The sequence below is a fragment of the Thunnus maccoyii genome, chromosome 7 (genome assembly GCF_910596095.1).
Source record: "Thunnus maccoyii chromosome 7, fThuMac1.1, whole genome shotgun sequence".
In the NCBI taxonomy this organism is placed as follows: Eukaryota; Metazoa; Chordata; class Actinopteri; order Scombriformes; family Scombridae; genus Thunnus; species Thunnus maccoyii.
The window spans coordinates 12,611,542-12,628,368 of NC_056539.1; the positions used below are offsets into that span (position 1 = coordinate 12,611,542).

General features: G+C 42.5%; 1 protein-coding gene across 3 annotated transcripts in view; it reads right to left on the reverse strand.

Annotated features, from left to right (window-relative positions):
* Window positions 1-4,489: 4,489 nt before the first annotated feature.
* dot1l (DOT1-like histone H3K79 methyltransferase) overlaps window positions 4,490-16,827 on the reverse strand; it is a 29,906-nt gene continuing 17,568 nt past the window's right edge. For 2 of the 3 annotated variants that reach the window (XM_042416478.1, XM_042416477.1), the window contains exons 20-29: window positions 16,325-16,764; window positions 16,140-16,239; window positions 13,951-14,100; window positions 13,534-13,576; window positions 12,444-13,072; window positions 11,879-12,084; window positions 11,581-11,654; window positions 10,796-11,488; window positions 9,184-10,012; window positions 4,490-9,008 (exon numbers count right to left, since the gene is read on the reverse strand). In XM_042416478.1, the coding sequence (XP_042272412.1) occupies window positions 9,357-10,012; window positions 10,796-11,488; window positions 11,581-11,654; window positions 11,879-12,084; window positions 12,444-13,072; window positions 13,534-13,576; window positions 13,951-14,100; window positions 16,140-16,239; window positions 16,325-16,764 (2,991 nt within the window). In that variant the 3' untranslated portion in view covers window positions 4,490-9,008; window positions 9,184-9,356. The remainder of the gene's footprint in view (window positions 9,009-9,183; window positions 10,013-10,795; window positions 11,489-11,580; window positions 11,655-11,878; window positions 12,085-12,443; window positions 13,073-13,533; window positions 13,577-13,950; window positions 14,101-16,139; window positions 16,240-16,324; window positions 16,765-16,827) is intronic. The other variant, XM_042416479.1, reaches the window with a different exon arrangement.

A 16,827-nucleotide genomic window follows, 5' to 3' on the forward strand; every position in this document is an offset into this window, starting at 1 on the left:
CTTAAGTAAGGTTTTGAAAGGGGACTTTAACTTGTAATGTAGTGTTTTTACACTGAAGTATTAACACCTTTACTTAAAGGACAGGTTCACAATTTCTCATGTTTTGAAACAACAGTGAGGTGCCCAAACGAACATTGAGACAGGTTTTTCTCGCTGTAATCATTCCCCCTGTTCATACTGACCATTAGAAGAGCTCCTCCAGATGCACTGACAATGTAAGAGATGGGGGATAAAGTCCACAGTCCTGGAATGTTGCCTTATTTGAGGGTGATGCTCAGCATCAGGACACCAACTCTACCTCTTCTAAGTGGTTTCATCTCACAATGATGGCTCAGTCACCAATTAGTCAACTCTTTTGAACAGATTTTTTTGAAATAAGAACTAATAATAGTTTATGGGAAGTTTTGAAATCCAGTGTGGCCCTATTTATCCTTTAATGTGTTAATTTGGGCTCCTGCTCAGGTTCATTGATGACATGTTATTGGTCAGACAGTGATTAAAGACCATTAGATCATTCATATCGCCTTTCAAACCAGCGAAATACAAACACTAACCAGCATTAGATGTGCTTAACCAAATCCAATAAATTCATTCATGCCAAAGGGAGGGGAACAGGTAACAAGCCAACTCTCTGAAAGGAACTGAGCAATGAGATCTGATTCTCTTCAAAGAGCTGTTTACTCCCATCACCGCTCTCACAGCTGCAGGCTTGTTTTGCAGACAGTCAAGGTCTCCGAGCTGTTCAGTGGTGGTGTATCCGGAGAGATGAAGCCAAAGCTCATTCTTGTACATGATAAATCTTCAGTGAGGAGTGACTAGAAAGGTTCATTATTATCTGCACAACATTTCTTGGCAGGTACTTCATCATCCTGATATCTATGTGGGAAACTTTGGCTTACAGATGTGATGTTTTCTTTTCTTTTTTGTGACCAAATTTTTATTGGTTTCGATTTTATTCCCCTTTTTGCTTTCATTATGGAGGAGACATTACATATCAAAATCAAGTTACTGAAATCTTGTGTTGACATTGCATAACACATCTACATCTATAAACTAAGGCAATCACATATGCATTATAATTGTACATACATTTACATAGTGAGATTAAATGAAATACAAAAGTAAATGATGTGAATAATACAGAAGAAGAATGTGTAAGCAGGAGAACCCAAGATAAGCACATCAAACCTCTTTTTAGCCCTCTTATGACCCTGATTATAAGTTAACCTGGTCTTTATCCCCACACTCCCATCTGTCTTTTTGACCCCTCCCAAACCTCAGTCAATTTAAGTTAGCAATGTTTTCTTGGAGATAAATAAAACCTATGAATAACTTTATAATTTAGCAACTGATAGTTTTAATTACATGAAGTGAGTGTAATGTTATTCAAAACTCTCTTCTAGACTATGTTCTGTTCATAGATTTTAAGGTCTGTTGTCATACAGTTGTTGTTGGAGCTTTTTGTACAAATTTGACACAAAGCCCCTGCCATGATCAAAATGTGTTATTATTTCTATAAGTGGGTGAATATGTAATGCCTGAGTCCATGGAACCCCATATGTGAGCATGGCAGTGTGCAACTGTAAATAAAGAAAAGAAAGATGACCCAGGTAAATTAAATCTACCTCTCAGGTCTTGGAATGACCTTAGTCCGTCATTGTTGTAGATATCTGAGAGGGTGTGAATAGTCGACCAGTTTTGTCACTGTGAGTACTGTATGGGTTTTCCACTTATTTGTATATGTTATTATTGAATATTGGCGCATCCATATGCCATTTTGTTTCCCATTGCCTTAGCTTTCTAAAATGTTGTCACGTATAGATCGAATGGCCTATAAATGGTCAACATTGGGTGCTACAATACCTACGTGATAATCCTGAAGAAAGCACATCTTTAAAAGTACATGGTGATATGTTTTTCTAATTGGACCCAAGGTGTCTCTAACTCCTCTCCAAACCATTTAGTAAATGGACAGAGCATAAATGATAAATAATACAGTTCAAAAGTTAGGACATTTAAACCTCCTGATCTATTATCATGCTGGAGTATTGTAGTTCCCATCCCTAGTTTTTGTCCTTTCCATATAAATTTTGAGAGAAGATTCTGCAAACTATTCCAATAACCTGCCGAGGGAGACATTTGCAAATACTACTATAAAACATACCCCTTGGGAGTACGTTAATTTTTACAGTGGAGAGTCGAGTAGCTAATGATATTGTCAACTCTGACCATCTATCTAAAGCCTACGTAATGGAATTGGAACATTTTTAATAATTCTTTGTCACAGTTTTATCCAAAGAAGAATAAATGTTGAGTCCTAAGTATCTAAAATTTGAAACTATTGGTATGCCTGAATAAAGAGTTGTGTTAGTAAATGGAATGCACTTATATAGCACCTTTCTAGTCTTATCGACCACTCAAAGCGCTCTTCAATACATGCCATCATTCACCCGTTCACACACACATTAATACACTGATGGCAGAGGCCACCATACAAGGTGCCAACCTGCTCATCAAGAGTGATACAGCACTTCCTATCCAAAGAGCCCCACAATGTTTCTATTCTCACCCATTAACACACACACTCACACATTGATGGCGCAGCCATCAGGAGCAGGAGGGCTCAGTATTTTGCCAAAGGACACTTTAACATGGAGGAGCGGGGGATCGAACGACTGACCTTCTAATTGGTGGACGATTGATGGACGCTCTGCCTCCTGAGCCACAGCCATCCACAGTAGTAATTATTGCCACATTTTGGGGAAGTAGAGATGACTTTTCCAAATTGATCTTATAAGCAGATATTGATCTTAATTATTTAAGAATATTTAAAATGACTGGAAGAGAAGTTGGTACCTGACTGAAATATATTAACAAGTCATCAGCGTACAAGGATGTCTTATGAATGGTGTCCGTCACTGCTATCCTCTTCACTTCTTGGGAATTCCATATTTTTTGGGCTAACAGCTCTAAGGATAGGACAAATAGCAGTGCCAAGGCTGGGCACCCCTGACAGGTACCCCATGCAATAGCAAACTGTGGAAAACATTGATTGCCTTTTAACACCATCATTGGATTAGAATATAAAGTTTTATGCGTTTTATGAAATGTTTCCCAAAACCCATATAGTGCATTGTGTACCACAAATATGACCTCTGAAGCCAATCAAAGGCTTTTTCTGCATCTACAGACAACACTGTGCATGTTGATGATAGAGATTGCCCAAAATAGCTAAGTCATGACCTGCCCTGCTCTGCCTCTGATTGGCTAGTACTCGTTGCCTTCGTTGGTTCGGTTGGTTTAGTTTGGGCATGAGGGGTGAGATTGGTTAGGGTTAGGGTAAGAATGCCAGGGTAAGCCAATCAGAGGCAGAGTAAGGTGGGTCATGACTTTGCCAACCTAGGGAAAAAAAAATATCACGTCTTGTTTATCGTCAACTGTTTACTAAAGATTGTTGTGCCTTGAGAGGAAGTAGTGTGTGTGTGTGTGTGTGTGTGAGTGCAGTAGTAAGCTGTTAAAACTGTCTTGTACGTGTATGAGGCATGTGCATATGCTCGTGCTCCTCTGGTGGGAGGGGCTTAGGACAGAGAGGAGTGGACAGAGCTGCAGGAAGAGGGCTTTACTTACAAACACTTTTTTCCCCCCTTTTCCAGAACACCCTTACCCCAGCTTTATCCAAATCCATTAGATTAAAACGTTTCCATCGGTTCTTATTGCCAAAGGGAGGGGAACAGGTAACAAGCCAACTCTCTGAAAGCAACTGAGCAATGAGATCTGATTCTGTTCAAAGAGCTGTTTACTCCTATCATTGCTCTCACAGCTGCAGCTTGTTTTGCAGACAGTCAAGGTCTCTGAGCTGTTCAGTGTTGTATCTGGAGAGATGAAGCCAAGGCTCATTCTTGGACATGACAAATCTTCAGTGAGGAGTGACTAGAAAAGGTTCATTATTATCTGCACAACATTTCTTGGCAGGTACTTCATCATCCTGATATCTATGTGGGAAACTTTGGCTTACAGATGTGATGTTTTCTATACTGTGGGAATCAAAGCTGGTCTTTGAAAGCATTTGAATGACAACATACATCTCAATTTTTGGATGTCTCTACTGTACTTATTTCTACTCTGAGAACAATTTTGATAGTTTATAACTAACTCTCAGTGTCATCTACATAATGCAGGCCTTCTGAGTGTTACTCAAAACCATTGAGGACATTTTCATACATTGCTCCAAGTAGAGGTTGAAAGGCTGCACAATGAAGAATTAGTGCGTTTTTAAGTGCTTTTTAAAATCATAGTAAAGTCTGATAATTTCCCAGAAGAACAAGGCTTGTTGGGAGATTTTCTCAGAGACTCCACAGGCATTTTGGCACAAAAACAAGTGCACCCCCCTGAATAAGAAATCATAAATGATATGTGAATCTCAGCATAGTCTGCTTGATCCAAAGAGACTGGAAAAAGACATGAATGCCACTACACACAACAAAATAAATTCAAATATTATATGAAACATTTTTATTAATAATCATAAAATGCAGAAAAAAACATTAATTCCATTTGTCATTATAACATCTTAGGATAAAAGCACCAACACCGAACAGTAACAAGTTTCCCATGAAAACCCAGGGCCTTTTGGAAAGTAGGTTTGCCGTTTATTGCACCTCAAACCTGCCCTGGCTTCACCGATCAAGAGATATCTGTACATACTGTAGGTCACACACGTGTCCTTCAGAGTTGGTTTCCCTCCACGTAAACGGGAGGGATCCCAACAAGGGGGACACTGAACCTCCTTCTTAAGAGACACAAATCGAGACAGAGGCATTTGCGAGATGAGGAAGATGCTGAAAGTCGTAGCCATTTCACAGCTTCTCGAGATCGGAGCGACTCATAAAGCTTTACAGAGCTGGGTTTTCACTGGAGAGGGCTGGATGTATGTGACAGTGAGAATTCATCTGAGGGAACCAATTTTCCTTTAAATACACTTACTGGGGGGTTGTCCTGGTCCTGAGTTGGGTTAGAAAGGGACTTCATCATGCCACAAGATGGTAAACAAATTTGTGACATGCAGTAGTTCATGAAAATTCATTAACATCATTACACCATTTCAAGCAATCAGGGAAGTTCCTGAGTTGAGACCCTTGGCAGGATTAAGAGTAAACAGCCTCGACTGCAAAGCTCTACCAATAATGTACCAAGATGGAGCATGTTGGAGAACTGCATGGAAGCTTTGAATTCAAATCACGCTCATGCACCAAAGGACTTGAATAACAGCACCTTATCCCTTTGATTGATTATACAAGTAGCTACAAAACTGTTTGAAATCCGTAATGAATGTAATATTGGCCTCATTATTCTCACTTGCACATACACCACACTGCCCCCCTCCAGATGATCAAAACTTCTGCAGGTTAGACTGGACCGCCAGAAAGCCACCAGGCAAGCTTGTGTTGAAGATTATTCTACCATAAACCCTGCAGCACAACAGGAGAAGAGTAGTATTTATCAATAGCTGCAATTTCCTTGTTTTAAGTGAAGGAGATCACCGTGCTGTCTGTCTGACTAGTAGTATTAAAAACTGACAGGAATCTGAAGACACAATTAAAAGCATAACATGAAACTGCAGTTGTATCAAACACCAAGAACAAGAAAATCAAAACAGCATCAACGATAATTACAAAAGACCTCTCAGTGCTGGTAACAAATTGGCTATCGTCTCTAATTACGTTCTAAAATGAGCAAATTCTTTTCACTTGTTCACTGAGTGAGTGTGCAGGACAGGAGTTTACTATAAAGCTTTTATTATTAGTCTAATCTTCCCTTGGATATGCACTGGCAAGTGGAAAAAAGCACAGGCACAAACTGAGCTTAAGTGTATTCCCACTATCAGAAAAAACAGGAAGCTTGGCTGCTCTCACTCCCAAAGCAAGCTACACACACGCTAACACAAGTGTTTCACATCAGCTTGTCTCTTGTAATTACACAATATGCTCACATTACAAGGTAGGGCCTTGTCAAGTAAGACATTCAAAGACAGACAGTGTGTGTGTAAGAGGTTGACACGTAGTTTTTATGCACCAGTAGAGACTTAGTTTGTATCTAAATTGCCATCGTTTGGAACAGAAGCACCATTTTTTCCTGCAGAATCTGTGTTGGTAAAAAGAAAGAAAATAATTAAAGTGATAACAGTTCTAGTGCTGGAATCTAGTTGTGTTCGCTGCCACAACACCTCTGTACGTGTGAGTGTTAGCTACACACAGCTTCTGAGTTTCTAGTTCTGTCGTGTGTGTATGTGTGTGAGTGTGTGTGTGTGTGTGTGTGTGTGTGTATATATATCACAAGTATACAGGTGCTGCTGTGTTTGGCGCCATCTGTTAAGGTCCTGTGGTGGCAAAGCTTCGCTCTCCTTGGCTTCAAGCCTCCTGTTTAACAGGTTGAATTTAAGGGTCACAATGCCAGCACCAAAACACCCCTATTCACTTATATATATATATATATTTATATATATATATATGTTCATATATATAGACTGTATATAGATACATATTTTATATATCTTTCAGTTTATGATGGAGAGACATACAAGGAAAAACAAACTTATGTACAAAAACAGTGTGTCTTGTTCACTAACAAACTGCCCAGGTAAGCAGCTCGCCTTGGAGAGCAAAGCGTGCTGACGGTTTCAAACTGCTGAGTGAGAAACATTAACAGAGGCCCTTGAACCTGTTTACTCGGAGTCTGAGCCGCCTGTTGCAGAGTAGTTTTTTATCGAAAGGTGGTGTCTGCCGTTGTACACTTGGCATTCAAAGAACCAGACAATAGCATATTAAATATGAGAAAGGAAATGCCAAAAAAAGGCTTTACAAATGTCCCTGTGTACAGCACCAAGTATTCGATTTGTTTTTGATGTTTTCACTATAGAATAAATAAGATCAGGCACAGTCCAAATTTAGCACCATTGTTTTCAGACTGTGAGTCAAGTACACACACTATTGCATTCTACAATGTCAACACATTTCAGGATTTAAAAAAAAAAAAAAAAAAAAGAGGAGAAAAACAAATACCAAGGCAAATGGAGACTGACGGCATAAATATTATACACAACTATACAGTCGGAGAATGAATCACATTCACAGTACAAACATTGTTTACAAAAAAAATTACACAATAAAAAGCAAACAAAAAGGTGTGAAACGAGTCCAGTAGTTTGTTGTGGTTATGGTAAATAGGTTTTCCCAGTGTGTGAGGATTTGCATGCTTGTGTGTGTGCGTGTGTGTTAACTGCAGTATTATTCCACATACATGTGTCCATATTTATGTCCTTAACATTTGCTTACACCTGCATTTTCCAACAGCAGAGATAAATATACTAAGATTAGCTTAAGAAGAGTTTAAAATTCCTGCTTTAAGAATACTTCTGCTGCGGTCCCACAAAGTAGTGCGATTTACCAAATTGATAGACAAAGAAAACGCTATTAATAAATACAGAAATTAGTTCAGATCTTCTGTGGTTTTACTAGAATTGTTTCATACCTGGATTCAGCTTCACTAAACTTTAACAACAGTGTTGCCAAAACTCTCTGACAACAGTGGATCTCTACCAGAGAGTGGCTAACAATGTCCACACAGAGCACCATCTCATTAAGTGAAGTCATCGGGTGTTTTTTAAAAAATTTATTTAAATGTATTCAGCTCTGCTCACTATTGGCACCCCATGAAATGTTGCTAATTCAACACAGTTTCAAAATTAGGCTGAAATTTGCAAAACGTACACTTATGTTCTTCCATATTCTTCATTCTTCAGTTCATTCATTTAGATGTTGCATGTGAAATATGCCTGATTATTATCACAAAAGACCAAAAAGATATTATTTGAAGTAAACAGAGAAGATTTCATTGACGTTGATGTCTGATATTGGAAGACAAACACTGAACCACACCACACATCAGGATTTATTTTCATTACTCAGAATGTGAACTTTGTTTTGCTCCAGTTAGAAGCAAAGGAGATATTAGTTTTGTGAGTCAAGAGCATCCAGAACTAGCTAAATTAGAGAAAAGCAGATTTTTGTACCACTTTTCTTTTAATTAATGGGAATTAACAGTGAATAACCCAAGTTTTTAATCGTCTTAAATAAAAAAATATAGCAAACCATCAACATAACAGGGGTGTCAACTAACCAGCCTGGACGTGTATATCTTCTGCTACATGAGTAACTGTATCTTACTATCCAGTGTGAAGTTAGACCAAAATATTAAGTTCCTCATCTTGTTTCATAGTCCAATATGTTGTAACAAATGCTGAATTCAACTGAAGGAAGAAAACAGATAAGAGAGCAAACATGCAGAGAGGAAAGAGCTGCATGATATCTGAGCAGAGTTCAATGAACTGGTCTCTGTGAGTGTGTGTGTGTTTGTGTTTGAGTTTGTGTTTGTGTTTGAGTGTGCACACACAAGCGCTCATGACGTGAAACTTTGGAGGGAACGTGACACCTGATGAGATTCAGCTCAAAAAAGGTGGACTGTGTGCTTCAATCTGTTGTTAAATGTTACATTAAATCATTAAAAACAATTGCTATAATAGTAACTACGACAAAAATGATACACGATCATACAATAGAGCACCTCAATGTTAAACCAGACATTTTGATAATTCAGTTCATTCAGTGCTGGACAGCAGCCAGTACTGACTTCCATATTGTAAAATCTTCAAACCAACATTTTTTTTAACCAAAAGAACTCGACACATAAACATGACCAGTGCCTTTGAATTCTGCTCAAGGTGATCATAGTGGTGGTGGTTAGTGTGTGTGTGTGTGTGAGAGACTGTGTGTGTGTGTGCGTGTGTGTGTGTGTATGTACGTGTGTGTCAGAGATCCCAGTATAGAAGCCGGTCTTGGAGGCGGTTGGGTAGTGCAGACGTTTTGAAGCACCAGTGAGTGAGGAGAGTGCCTTGGTCCACACCTGGACATTTGCATAGTTTATTCAATGTTGAGGTAGTTTTCAGCAATTACCTGAAAGATCAAATAAGAGAGAAAAAGACACCATGCGTGATTATATGGCTAATACATTAAACACTGCAAAAAAAAGCAACAACTAATAAGCCAAAACTGTATTAAATCCTGTCACTTTTACAATCCCAACTTGTCGTCTTTGTAGTTTTAATCTTAAACCCAAGAGTCGTCTTACCTTGTTCGATCAGAACAACAGCTTGTGGGAGCACAGGGAAAACAGGTATCCTGTCTCTCTCACTCCCTACCAGTCTCTCTCTCTCTCTCTCTCATTCTCTCCCCCTCTTCACCCTCTGATTGCCCTTCGCCCTTCCCCTCTCCACCCCCACCCCTTTCCCTCACCCCCAAACCCTATCTAGGTCGGGAGCTGGGGAGCTGGGAGGTGGTGTAGGTGCCATGCATGCCCTGAGTCCTCCACATGCTCCCGCCACCACCAGAGCTGCTGCCCGGTGGTGGAGGGGGCAGCCGAGGGGAGTAGTGCACTGCGAATGGACGAGACGAGGAGGAGGTTGACAGAGAGGAGGAAGAGAGGGAGGCGGTAGCAGCGGCAGCGGCAGAGACAGGAGCAGAGGAGGCAGAGGTGGAGGAGGAGATGGAGAGAGAGAGGGATGACTGCGCTCTCTGATGGTGGAGAGAGGAGTGGGACAGACGGGAGGAGTGGAGGGAATCTGATCGAGAGGATGGCAGGGCGTCAGAGTGCGTGGTTGCTGACGAGGAGGGGGCGCTGTGCAGGGGCGGTGGAGGGGGCAGGGAGAGCGTGGGAGGAGAAGGGCTGTGCAGGACCGACTGGGTGCGGCTGTGCTGGGCCTGTGACAGGGAGAGGGGGAGAGGTGAGGACACGGAGGCCAGGCGCGTGGAGGCTGGTTGGGGAGTGGTGTGCTGCTGGGTTTGGGAGGAGGAAGAGGAAGAGGAGGAGAGACTGAGCAGAGAGCTGAGGCCTCCAGAGGTGGGCAGCGTTGCCCCAAACTGATGGGAGGAGACTGAGGGAACCACGTGGTGAAATATACCTGCAAATCATACAGCAGAAATGGAGGGAGGGGGAGGGCGAGAGAGTGGAGAGCAGGTAAAAGTGGCAAAGAGAGCGAGAAGGAGGGGGACAAAGAGAGAAGCAAGGACTGAGCCAGGTTGTGCATAGCGCCAAGCAAGTCTTAGACAAGCACACAGAAAGCAAACAGAGTCAGTCCACTGTGACTGTAGCCAGACTAAACCAAATCAGTTTAACCAATTTAAAAATTGCACTAAAACAGGAGTTTTTTTTTAACCACAGAAAATTTTGATTTCTGGAATTATTTTTGCTTGCAAGTGAAATGACTCTGACATACAACTCCAACAGATACACCCACAGAAAATGACAAAAGGAACAATGTGAGCTACATAAAAATAATCCGATAGTCATATAAATTCATGGCTAAAAACAGATGCCAAATCAAGTCCATTTTTTTTATTTTTCTATTGTCTATATTTTAGTTAAACATAAATTCTAAATTGCAGCATTTTCCAAGGGTGTTTCCAACTGCAGCACTCAAGCAGCCAGTCCATGTCAAAGCGAGGCAGCACACAGAGTCGGTCAGTCGGTCAAACTGTCAGTGAGGCAGACAGAGAGACAGCAGCATTGGGCCTCCACTTACCTGGCGATCAGCAGGCCCATTCCCTAAAACTTGTACTTTTTCTTTATATAAACATCACCCCAGGCTAAGACCTCACTCTGACTGTTCAACGAACCTGAGTCTGAGATAAGAATTCACATTGAGCAGGAAAGACCAGATCAGTTTGTCATCAGTGATGCTCACCTCCAGCCGCTCCCCCTGCCAGCCCGGCACTGGAGAAGCTTCCCAGGGCGGAGTGTCCGTTGACGAGCCGTGGGGTCCCACTCACCGTGGAGCCGCCAGTCGGGGCCCCGAACAAGGACTGCAAGACTGAGGTCCCTCCAAGTGGGAACTGAGACCCCAGGTACTGACCCACAGATGATCCTGTGGTTGAGGAAACTGCTACAGCACTGCCTCCGACCTTCCCACTCAGGATGCCTGCTCCGTTGCTGGCAGCTGCAGAAATGAAGAGATTCTGACTCGCCAGACTGCTGCTGGCCTTCAGGTCCCAATCGCGAGGGGCTTTCTGCTTCTGGAGGGCCTGGCGTTGGTCTGAACCACTGCCTCCCTGGGCTCCTCCGCTACCGCTGCCGCCTCCACCACGGGTCCCTGCATCTTGACTCAGGAAGGGGTTGGGGGTCATGTAGCTGGACGACTCTCCATCACTTCCTTTCCTCACCTGCTGATGGTGTTGTTTGTGATCAGAATCTGAGTCCGTGCCCCGACTCGACCCCCCCATGCCAAATGGAGAGCCCCCCTGTCTCAGGTCTGAGTTGGGTTGCTTCGGGTCGGATATGGGTGAAAAGGTGGATTTCCATTTGCTGTTAGAGGACAAGGAGGAGGAAGACGAGGCCTCACTACCTGTGCTGTTGCCACTGCTGCTACCAGATTTCCTGCCTAGTGGACCAAGAGAGAAGAAGAATTTGCATTAAGTAACAGAAGTGCAAAAATATACTTTTTATTTTAGCTAAAGCATTTTCTTTTCTTACCTCTTTCACTATCCCCTAGTCTACTGGGTCCATCTCTGCTCTCCAAGGATATAGTGGCAATTTTTCTTTCAATTCTAGGAAAAAAGAACAACAATGAAAACAAATGCAATGACGAGTGGCATGAGGTCATACTTTTATCACTGGTTTTTGATTAAAATAAACAAAGAAAAACATTGTGATGAGCCACCTGGTTACTTAGCAACTCAACCAAGAAAGCTTCATAAAAAAAGGCCATCAAAGTAATCTTACAACAAGGACAGCTCAACAACTTATCTTCATATTACATAAAAAATATTACCTTGAACTGGAGCTGTCAGCAGGGTATCCTGAGTCCTCATCGTCAGAGCTGGGGGCTGAGGAGTATCGACCTGTGCCATTGAGCTCCAGGGGGCGCTCTCTCTTCAAGATGGGAGGTTGGTCCAGGTCCGGCCCACTGGGGCTGCGGCTTGATTGCTCTGGGGAAGAGATAGCAGAGATCTCCAGAGGCTGGTTGATGTTGTTCACCTGTTGGGACAAAGGACATGCAGATTACACCCAAATGACAACAAAAAGTTGTCTTGAATAATCAAAGAGCAATCTAAATGAACACATCCATAGAGAGATACAGGTGTAAATGCACCAAACATACATCAGTGACAGCGTAAGTCTGATTATTTAAAAATTGTATATGAACTAGCACTTAAAACTCTATTTACGCTCCACCTCTTTCTAAAATTTGTACTTGTAATATTGACTATCATTGATAAAGTATCAATCAACTGTTAGTCCAGTTGTCATGAATTACAAATTGCTTATAGAATCACAATAAACTGACACTTACAAAATAAGTATATTATCATATCAGGTTGCTTTTGGTGACTTACCATGGAGTTAATGTTTAGTGGCGATCCGGAGGAGTGGTTGTTGGAGCTGAGCCCGGGGAATGACCTCCTCTTTGGGGATCCGCTGGCCGTCACAGCCCCTGTAGAGCTGCGTTTCCTTCTCCCCCGCTTCCGCCCTTCTTGAGAGCCGAGGCTGTGAGAGGAGTGTGATGACAATGTATGTGTTGGTGTGTGAGTGTGCTGTGTGCCGGGGGACTGGTGGTGGTGGTGGTTTCCATGGTTACTGTGGTATCCCTGCTTGGCTGAGTTGCCAGTGTGATGGTGGAGGCGTGAGCCTCCGGCCGCACTTCCTCCACTGCCTGACGAAGAGGAAGATGAAGAGGAAGAGGAGGAAGAAGAGAAAAAGATTCTCCTCCGCAGTTCACTGTCCTGAAGCTCCGTATCGGAGTCTGCCCCATGATGTTCCTGTCCGTCTTCTGGAAGAATCCTTGGGGGTCCATCTGCATACTGGAGAACCCCTCCAGTGCTGAGTGGGGGGCTCTGGATGGGACCCCCTCGGCCCATTGGTCCTGTCAGAGGAGTATTGGTGTGTGGAGGAGACGATGAAGAAGCCCCATTGTGGTCCTCGGGGTGGAGACCTCCATTCATCAGCCCTGAGCTTGATGAATATCCTAAAGAGAAGGATAAGGATAAAGATGCACAGTAAGACCAGAATTCAAATATAAGACACAATCAATGCACTTAATTAGTCATAACTAAAACATAAATACCAGGTGATATTATGGATATAGTAATAATACATTGAATTCTCTTCCTCCCATCATACATTTTTTGCTTTCTACAAGAGTCAACTAAAAGCACACTTTTACTCATTGGCCTTTAACTGCGCCTTACCTGACCGGCTCAGGTACAGTATATGTTCTGACGCATCTGTCGCTGTGTGTTGTCTCAATGTTGTGTGAACTTGTGCATTTATTATTGCTATTATTATTGTCACTCTGTTTTCTTTTGTTTGTCTCCGTACTGTTGTTCTGTTTTTCTGTGTGTGCTGTAAAGCACTTTGCAGTAACTGTGTTGCGTGTAAATAAAATATAGTGAAAAATACATTAAATCGTGGATGGAAAATCCTTACCATTGGTCTGACCTGTCTGAGACACAGGACTCGGAGTACTTCTCTGAAATTATGAACACACAGAACATATCATAGTGTGAAATCAAAAATCACAAAATATGTTGTAATAATCCAGGTGAAACAAGAGCAGTTAATCTAACATCACTCTAACATGTGCATCTTAATGTGTACACACCAATCTTACTTTTCACAAGTGAACATTACATCTGCAGCAGGTGGCCTAGACTAAGACTAGACAGTCCTGTCAGAGGTCAGAGATTTTAACTGTAACTTGAACAATACATCAAAAGCCTCATGCCCTAATAAATGTGTCCTTGGACACAATGCTGAACGCCTACTTCACTTCCTGTATGGTGCTACAGACAGCTGCAAAAACCATCAAACAATCATATGGCAGATAGTAACAAACACACTCACCAGTCTCTCAGCACGACTGGGAAGCACCACGCTGGCCAGTGGGATGCTTACTGGTAGTTTACTTGGGTGGACAGTGCTCAGAGGAATACTAATTGGAAGGCTTGTAATGCTGCTGTCACCCTGAACAGATGGACTCTTCTCCTTACCACCCTATATGAGCAAAGGGAAAATACCTGTGTAAAAACTGTTAGGAAGATACAGTAGATCTATGTAACCTGTGTGCTTACACACATACCGACACTGCAAGTTTTAAGGGAAATTACACATACTGTACATATATAATCAAGTTTGAATATCTTAATTGCACACGTTTGAATATAGTTACTGCACATGCACTATTTTGGTTTATATTTTATAATAGTTAAATTTCCACCATGTTTGATCATTCTGAATCTTATCATGTAACCTTTTACTGAGAGGACATTAGCCTGATTACATACTAAAGTATCAGTGTAACACAAGGTTCATGGAATGTGTGTGGCCAAAGATATTTGAGTCTTTGGGAGTGTGAATAGAGAAAGTGCTAACTGTTAACTGTTTAGAAAGGCAAGGCTAAAGTGGCGTGTCAGAGGGTAGCAAGATTGCCAAAGTACCGGCACGCTCCCCAGTATCCCACTGGTTAAGATGCATGCCGAATAAACCATAAAAATGAATGAATGCCCTCAGTCTCTAGTTTGTGCTTGTATAGTTTCATGAGGTTGTGATTATCCTAGAGGTCACAATAGGTCATTTTATACAGTGAGGTCAAGTTTTAAAAAATGGTCTCACTACAATGAAATGGCTACGGTGGGGACTAACATCATCACACATGAATACAGTTGGGCTCATCGAATCCACAAGAGTCTCAGCTTTCCAATCATTTCCAATTCCAAGACTGTTTAGGGACCCCAGTATGCAGAAATATTCAAATACACCATTTTTAGAAAAGGTGAAAATAACACATTTATACTGCATGGTTTTTGCCAAAAACTGCATGGGATTAGCATGAAGTGGGCGTGTCTGTAAAGGGGAGACTCGCGAGTACCCATAATACCTATTTTCATTCAGATAACTTGAGAGGTGAGAGGTCACGGGACCCCTTTGAAAATGGCCATGCCAGTTTTTCCCTCACCAAAATTTATGGATGCCTTAGGTCATCTAGTTTCACATGATACCAATATCTTAACTCTAAAAAAACTGAGCCCGCTACAGCCTTTGAAAGACAGTAATGTTGGCCGAGGGCACAGATGCCCCCGTGGGTCTCTGAGGTTAAAAATGCCCCCCAAATAAATATATTTATATTTATCTATCTTAGAAGGGAAGAAAACCAAATAAGGAGATAAGGATGTTAACTGGAAGAAGCAGCTTTGACAATAACTCTTGTGTGAGAAAGTGTAGAAATGTATCAGAAGCGAAGTGGAGGAAGAACTCCTCCAGGAAAGAAACACTGATATGTAATGAACAGAGGGGCAACTGTTGTACCAATTACTTGTCAAGGTTGAATATTATAAGGGTGACAGAGTGCTCTGTGACAGACGTGGCTACCACTATATGGCCGTATTCAGACCAAATCAGTCCTCCCACTCATTTGAATGGAGGTAGTGTGTTTAGGCTGCAGGGTTTTGGCCGCAGCGGTGCCGCACCGGCCTGGCCAATCATAGCCTACGATCAGACTGATCAGAGCTGTAAAACTCTGCCATGAGGGAGGACAAAAATGTTACTAGGAAGAGAGGAGGACATTTCTCCTCATTTGATAGCGTTAAAAGTGAAATTAGACTTTACTGTCGGCTTCCTGACTCGTTTTAAAAAGGTGAGAGAAAAAGAGAGAGAGAGAGAGAACAGTTGTGGTTGAGCGAGCTAGAGTGAATGAAGAGAGGGAGCGACGGAAGCGAGGAAGCTGGTAAATCAGATCAATAAAACGTTATTTTGATTGTTTCACAGTGGTCACGTTCTAGAGCACAAATAAACACGCCCACACCCCCACACACCTCCACTCAACCCTGCGGGGGTGAGCCGCAACGTCTGATTTGGTCTGAATACGGCCTGAGTATGACTGTGTTTGGAAATCTTTGTCTACCACAGGCACTGAGTCTGTATGCATACGCGTGTGATTAAAACTCGGAGGACAGACTTGCTCTCTGTGAATCCGTTCTTATTATTACAGAAATCCCACAACAAAGTGCAAGACAAAAAGAAAGATAAACATTTACCCTCTCAGAACCTTTAGGAAAATTCTGGGCTTCGGATGCATTGGGAGAGGGGCAGCTCTGTTTGCCTCCAAGCGGAGAGTTAATGCCACCCATTTCCCCCCTGAAAAACAAACAAAAACACCTTGAGCCCATTAAACTAAAATAGATTCATTATTGGAAATTGGGAGCTTTTAGAGCCTACCAACCTGTGTATGGCCAGCCCCGGACCTTTTAAGTGGGCAGAGGCCGTGGGATCCTGGTTAAGGTGCCTCCGCAAGGCAATTTTGGCAGGGGAGAAGCGTGTGTAGTCAGGAAGAGCGTGGGAGGAGCTTTGCTGCCTCTGCCGGGCATCAGGGGTGGCAGGTATGATCTCATGGTCAGGAGAGATGGGCAGATAGCGGGAAAGAAGGTCCCCCTTCGTGTTAGCCCGGTCAAAACAGGGTGAGCTGGTGCCATTGATAGACAACTCTGGGCTTACACCATTGAGAGCTGGGGCTGAGGACAGGCCAAGCTTAGAGGAGTCCAAGTCTGTGGAAGAGCGCGATTCCAGGCTCTTTCTGTATGGGGAACCCTCACAGGGGCTGTAGGATTTGAGATGAAGAAGCTCCTGCTGTCTTTGACTTTTCTCCAACTCCACAATGCTGATCTACAGACACCAGGGGGAGCCGTTACACAGTAAAACAGGCATCCTACAACAACGCTGAAATGT